The sequence below is a fragment of the Corvus brachyrhynchos genome, unplaced genomic scaffold, assembly GCF_000691975.1.
Source record: "Corvus brachyrhynchos isolate BGI_N302 unplaced genomic scaffold, ASM69197v1 scaffold3, whole genome shotgun sequence".
Classification (NCBI taxonomy): domain Eukaryota; kingdom Metazoa; phylum Chordata; class Aves; order Passeriformes; family Corvidae; genus Corvus; species Corvus brachyrhynchos.
In genome coordinates, this window is record NW_008237619.1 from 12,535,243 (window position 1) to 12,542,791 (window position 7,549).

The window sequence follows — 7,549 nt, forward strand, 5'->3', positions numbered from 1 at the left end:
CTACACTGTTCTGATATTCTACTGAGAAGGGAACATAGGGTTTCTTTTGCTTTCTGTTTGCAACCCTATTAATGGAAATTACTTCAAATGCAAAACCATCAGGCTGAGTTATTACACTTATACATTACACACAAACCTACTTTTTAAACAGCATCTTCAGCAATACATTTTTGAAATGCTTTGTAATGGAGGTATAAAAAGGTATCAATACCTATGTTTCACAGAAAAGAGATCAAGACACAGTGATCACACACAGTCACCAGGACAGCCAGTGACAGCTGGGAGAACCCAGAACTACAGAGGCAGAGTTCAGTGTTGTCTCAATTAGTTCACACTGCTCTGCACAATCCACCCAAAGCATTCAAGTCCTCTACTGCTCCATGATACGGATCATCTAGATCAAGACAGGCTACACACACTAATTCTGTTCTAGCAATGGCATATCTATGTTTCACTTTTAGCAATAGTTAAATATACTAAGCCCCTTGAAATCTTAATTATTTCATTAAGACTGTTCAAATATATTTAGATTTGTCTCACTCTCTCCTACAGATCCTGTATTCTGTCTACATCTCTAGGTGCCTAGGGTTCAGGGAACCTAATTTGCAAAGCTCAGCACCTGTAACACCTATCTGTAGGTCTGGAAAGTCAATCTAGCCAAAGTAGGATTTAAGAGCTTAACTTTAGAACCTCAGGTTTGAAAAGGTTTGCTTTAATCTATGCCATGCATTAACATTGGTTGCTGTATTTAAGTTTTACTGGTTTTATTTAATTAAGAAGGAAAACAGGAAAAAAGAAAACATCTGGAGGTATTTAAGACAGCTCTGAACTCTGCAAGCCAAACTGCTCTTAAGCTGTTGGTTTTGGTTTTTTTTTTCAGATACTTCTCTCTCCTGTCTTTTTCTTTTTCCGCTTACTAAATGTCAAAATAAAATACAAGGAAATTAAATGCAAGAACTCTGTTGATGCAGTCATGCTGATGCAGCACCAAGATTAAGAAGATGAACATTTGAAACTTGTAAAGGCAAACATTTAAGATACACTATCACTCAGCACATTTTTAATATTTGTAATTTCTATACTCCTCTTCAAACATATGCCTCTTTTGAACACTCTTCCATAAAATCTACAGAGCAGCCACTCTTTATAGTGGAAAAAGAAAAGCTGTTTATGGAACTCCTTAATCAGCAAGGCTCATGGTTTTCACTGCAATATCTTGCATTACATTTGCATTATTAAATAAACATTGAAATAACACTGAACATTCTAGCAAAATCAGTTTAACAACACTAAACAAACCTCATATTTAGTACAGTTTCAGCAAGTCTCTGCCAAAACCACAATTCTGTAGCTTCCAGCAGGAAAACGTTCAGAGAGGAACAAACCTGGAGAGACACGTTTTCCCCCTTCCACCACAGGAGTACAGAACTACTTAAACCTAAAGCAAGGATAACCAAGGTACAGTTGGTACTTCAGAGATGACAAGTACTGCCAGGACAACATTTCTACTGAATTCCCATAGATTTCTTTTCAATTTACCAAACTGTCCATACCTTCCACTGGGGCAAACGTAGCAGACGTGGCACATTAGTTAAGCACCCGAGAATCCAGGCAAGTTCTGCATGCTCAGGAACCTGAAAGTATGAAGTTAGAATCTATTTAAATCTTCTTCTTTTATATGCATATATTCTCAAAGTCAATAAGAATAAATAGTATCAAAGACCAGAAAACCATTTATTTCTGTATATTACTTTTTCAGTAAGGTCAAGTGACAAGCTAATGGAAAGTTTTGGACATTGCCAGGATTGAATGCTCTACATTAAAGTAGTAGAGCAAGGTTCTTGATCCTATCCACTCATATTCTAAACAAGAAAGAAAATGCTTTAGCAATAGCAGAGTTGAACAGACATATAAACTAACCAACTGCTTGCCACTGTGTCACAGCCTCTCCACACTTTCAGATAATACTTAAATAGTTAAAAAATCTCTTTGCTTTTCTCATTTCCAGTGGCAGTAAGTTACCCAAGCTTTATTTCTTCTCCGTCAGAGTCCCAAATGCAGATTTCCCTTAATTGTCCTCACCAGCCTCACTTGAGCCTTACAGGCATTCCCTCTGCACATGGCTCCAGGAACCCCATTTAAGCTCAGGCCAGACTGCCCCAGTCCTTGCCTGAGCCACACTGCACTGCAGCATGGCTGGCAGCAAACTACCCACAGGTCCTTCACAGAAGCTCAAACTAACTGCCAGGGAAAATGAAGAGCTGGGCTGCTCCACAAGGTTGTGGCTGCAAAGAGACACAACCCAGGCAGGAACAGTTGTCTCCCTGACCAGGACAATGCACTGATAGGGTAAGGGTGATGGCAGTGACAGTCTGGTGACCAGCAGACACACAAAGGTCACAGAATTAGTCACACCTGAGGACAATCCAGGGAGCCAGTGAGAAACTCGGGGCAGCAGGGATAGGGTTGAGCACAGGACATAGTGATGTAGTTCAGGTGAAGACACAGGAGCTTGAGCTGAAGTGGAGTTCTGGGGAACTGCACAGAAAGTACATGGGTGGAGGGTCTAGGTGAAGGGCTTGTCAGGGCTTTGGTTGCACCTGACCTGTCTGCAAAACAGGAATAATAGCTGAAGTCAACTGCAGCACAGCCTGAATTGTGGCTTAATTTGGCCCTCATTCTGCAATCCTATCAAAACCAATACTGACCTGCAATTGAAAGAGGATCAGGCCTCTGCATACATATCCTTTGCTACAAGGGTGGTTTAAAAAGATAAAAAAAAAATCCCACTTCAGCTCATAGAACAAACATTTTATTTAATATTCTGGGGAAACTGTGGTGACAGTGAAATTTTAATAGTTTCAGAAAGATGACAGACAGAGTGATTGCTGCCCTCCTGCTAAGAGAAAGACTTTCCAGAGGCAGAGACAAGAAATGTGTTGTGTCAACAACCAATGTTGGATAAGCCCATGTTTACCTTCTTGAAATACACTCTTCAGCTTCTGCATTTCAAATATTCATTTTAGGATTAGTAAAAGAGGCAAGCATTGCTGATGCATATGCTCTACTTCAATTTCTTTCTTGTCACTCTGGGTGTTTTTAGTTAGCTATATAGGTGATAATCATCAAAAGAAAAAGGTGATCTATGTTCTGCTCCTTTGCTTACATACTTGATTCACTCTTTGCAATACTGGCAGGTTTGAATGTTTAAGAGCATGCTGTTTCAAAGATGTTCAAAGCTTCATGCCTGCAAAATCATATAACAACCCAGATGGAAAGCAGTAAAAAATGTTTGTTAACAAGTAAGAATTAGTAGGATTATTAATTGCAATTCCTTTGTTGTCACATTTTAAATATAGTAATTTCCTAGCTAGTAGTCATTGGACTACTTTGGTCACCCATGTAGAAGACCTCCAGACTACAGCTCAGTGGTTAGATACATGAAATATTTCAGGTTGATTCTTTCCCTTCTTTCTGCCTTTCCCACAGATTCAGGGTTTTTATTAATTCCCTCATGCTTATTTGACCTGCAATCTTCTGTGCACAAGACAAAATGCAACAAAATACCCGGAGTAAAATGAACTTCACAGAAAATACTAAGCTCCGAACTCCTATTTCATTTAGAAGGAATCACCATCTGGCTCAAAGTGGTTTCTCATTTCTTTCTTCTAGTCACGGACGGAGAGGAGATGGTGCTCTGTTGCACTTGTGTTGACAAGAACCCTCTTTAAAAGCTATGCAGTCATTGATTCAGCTCTCTCAGATGTTGCTTTCGCAGCCAAGACTGCACGTGTATTTCACTGGATCAGTGGATTCACATGACATCAGTTACCAAAACACCAATGATCTAAACAGCATTTGTTGGGTTGAATACACAGTTCTGGGTCCTACCACGTTATACTCACTTCCAATCTTCAAACACACAGTCCCTTCCGAAGTAAGATTAAAGTGCTGAATATGCTGAAGAAAAAACCTGATAAGATGGTGAGAAACTATGTAAAAGTGTACCAAAGGATAGAGATTTCAGCTGGAATACAATTCAGTACTGAAGGCTAATGTGTTAACGTTCATCATCCAAACTGCAGCAACCGACTGTATCTTGGGGTGTCAATCAGGAGGTTCTAGGCTTAAACCACAAACCATTTGTCAGACTAAATCACGGTTTAAGCTACTGTGTTTTACTTGGCAAGAGGCGCAGGTAATGGCTGCCTTTGGTTGGTCATGGTGCATCTGCTCAAACGTTACTCGTTTAGCTACAGTGTTCCATCACATCGATTGCATGAATTTGATACAAAGAAACTGGAAGACGTGATGATATATATGACACCAGTAGAATAAAGGCTCAGTCTACTCTTCCCTTCACTGAGCAATATCCATGGATCACAATCAGGAAAAGCCATACTCCCAGACAAACTCCATCAGCTTCTTGCTGCAGGTCCATTTAAAACTGCAAGCAAATGTCTTCATTAAATAACCAAAACACAACAATGTAAGAAATAAAACTATACGGGATCACAAGAAAGGCAATGCATGCCTCATGTTTTTGGGAGCAGCAACTGGGGCAAACACATGAGCCTACTGCTTCCTACAGTATCTTCCCCTCATAGTCCTCCAGCATCCATAATTTTCAGACTAGGAAATATCAGAAGGTATTATCCCTGGCCCAGTCCTGCTAACATACCCAGGTTCCCCAGGAATGTGTCTAATCCCTTTCTGAACCACCTGATACCTCCCACTTCACAACCACAGGCAGTAGCAAGCTCCAGAGGCTTAAACCTGATGCTTAAAGAAATACCTTAATTTAGTCACTAATGTATCCATGTTTGTTTACTACTTTTGAATACCACCTGTTTCTTATATTGCACAATTTGGTGAGCAATTCCACATTTGGATTATTTAGTGGTTTTCTGATTCTGTAAACTTCGATTGCATATATACCTCAGCCTTCTCCTCTTCAAACTGAAGCAACCCTGACTTCTGAATTTTTCCTTCTTAAGGCAGCTACTCTATCCCCTGCTGCATGAATTCCTCTTCTTTGTATCATATCTAATTCATTAGTTCCTTCTGGAGATGTAGACACTAAAACTTTACCCAATATTCAAAAAATGGGCACACTAAGGTTTTGTATGGCGACAAAACATAATCTCTGTCTTATTCACAATACCCTTCCTGGTGATGATGACATATTACTGGCTTTTTTGAAAATTGCTTGTGCTGAGCCAATGATTTCAGAGAGCTGCCAATGATGACTCCAGGACTTTTATCCTGTGTTGTGACTCAGCTCAATACTGTGTGAAGGTTTAGATTGCTTTTACCTAGATGTTTTGAAGTATTTAAAGCTCTTCTACCCCTTATTTGCCTGCCCACTCTGTTTTATGAGTTCTTTGGGAGCTCCTTTCTGTGGCATAGCATTTGGCTACCCATAAGGACTTAGCATTGCCCATGAACTTCTCTTCACCACCTTCTTCAGGTCATGAAGGAATATGTTGACCAGAACTGCTCCCAGCAAGAATCCCTGAGGAACATGACTGCTGACTGAGCTATTAAAAAAAAAAGTGAGCGTTACAGCCTGTGTGGCTTTCAACAATGAAACGGAAGGAAACAGAGAAGAGACATCTCATATTTGCATAAATCTGCAAAACAATTTTCAGCTTCCTATTGTGTTTGGTAGCGTTTATTGTGCCTTTTTCAAAGAAGCATCACTTTTCACACAATTTTCATTAAAAAGAGTAAGACTGTTAGAGAAATATTCTGCTTGCTTTTTGAATTTATTTTTAAAATTTTTTTTTAAAGGAGGTTACCCAATAAATCTAACTAGGATTTCAAGAAATAAAAATATAAAGAGTTCCAATTAATTCAGGCTATTCTGTGTATACTTTAACCAGTAAAGAACTCAATTCGTTTTGTATTTTAAAATCTGACAACAAACTACTCTCCAGAGCTATGATGTACTGCAGGAATTGCCCACTTTCTCAAAAGAGAACAGATAATAATAAACTTGACTCTTTTTCAATGAAGACATAATTTTCTCAGCAGTGCCCTCTCCCCCAAATACGTCAGTATAAAAATAGTACAAATGGTAGAAAACCAGAATTACATCTCCAATGAACAAAACCCACAACCAGTGACAGTTCCTGAACTGCATCTCAAACCAAACTCCACAAATGTGACAATCACTGGTAATTCTGAAAATCAACAATTAAATCCTTCAGATCAACTTTTGTGTCCTGAAAAAAATATAATAGCCTGCTTTTAATATAAACATTATTTTCTTGGGAAATATTTCTTGCAGCCTTGCTGAAAATATTTCCAGGAATAACAGTCTTAGTGCTCTATTTATTGTTTCCCTTTACAAAGTCAACTATTTCCCATTAAAAATTTTCCAAGAAACCTTAACCAGATCCATATAGTGATCTCCCTTTTTTAGACAGCCGAAATCATACCCTTTGCTCTTCTCAGTAAATACATCAAGTTTTTCTCTTTTTTCCTGCTCTGTGTTCTTGCTCATTTTAACACAGTTTTCTTACTTAATCTCATACAAGTCTGTAAAAACCATCAGCATTTCTCAAAGGGATGAGATGGTCATCCCTGTGCTATTACCAGGGACACATTTCCTCCTTCAATCTCCATTGCATTATGCATCCCCCACAACCTGGCTTACTAATCAGTAATCAAAGAATTATTTCCAGAGCGAACTACTTACATTCCTTTCTTGTGGGCTGACAAGGCCAAGGGTGCATAGCCAGATTCCATTTATTTTTTTAAAGCACATTTATTTAACAGAGGTGACCACTTCCAAATGATAATGAGCAGTTATCTGAAAGGCACACACATTTCTGTTTCTTCACCTGAGTGCCCTGCTCCTCCCTTTTTAAAGACAAAAAGCTTCTTAATTATTTACTTGTGCAGCCATTTGAAGTTATTAAACTCAGATCACACTTTACACTTCAATTATCTCTGGAGCATTGTATGCTGAAGTACAATCTCAGGGCTTCTTCCTGCAGATCTGTTTTTTTGTCCTTGACCCTAGCTGTTCCTTACCAAATTATTGCTGATATTCCCTGGCCACAGCCAATGATATATACGTAGAAAACCAGTAGCTACTTTTAGTCCAAATAATTCTAGGTGACTTTTTATGAGACATACAGCTGAGGAGGACAGCAAGCCATGAGACTCAAGAACAACAGTGGGAGAGGCATGAATACTGGAAGCAGGTCTGAAAGCAGGCCAATCAGCAACACTGGGCCTCACTTTTCTGAGTGATATAATTCAAAGTTGTGCGTTGGCAGCTGAAGTAGCTTTCTGCAAAAAGAGATGCAGTGTTTTATTTTCAAGATGGACTTCCTCAAGTTGCAACCTATAGCCCTTCTCTGTAAGGCACTGAAAATCTGCAGCTTCCCCTCAGCAGTGTAACCTCATTAAGGGCTCTATTTAATAGGGCAGTAAATTTCAAGGATTTAATTTTGACAGTGTAAAGTACAAACAAATAGGTCTGAGGAGGTAACTTGGATAGCTGCGTACTAAAAGAAATTGAAACAGAGAAGGGAAA

General features: G+C 39.1%; 1 protein-coding gene across 1 annotated transcript in view; it reads right to left on the reverse strand.

The window, feature by feature from the left end:
* The window catches only part of WARS2 (tryptophanyl tRNA synthetase 2, mitochondrial), a 41,472-nt gene that overhangs the window by 7,072 nt on the left and 26,851 nt on the right, over positions 1-7,549 (reverse strand). Inside the window, exon 3 of the mRNA XM_008631795.2 lies at positions 1,554-1,634. Coding sequence (XP_008630017.2) covers positions 1,554-1,634 — 81 coding nt within the window. The remainder of the gene's footprint in view (positions 1-1,553; positions 1,635-7,549) is intronic.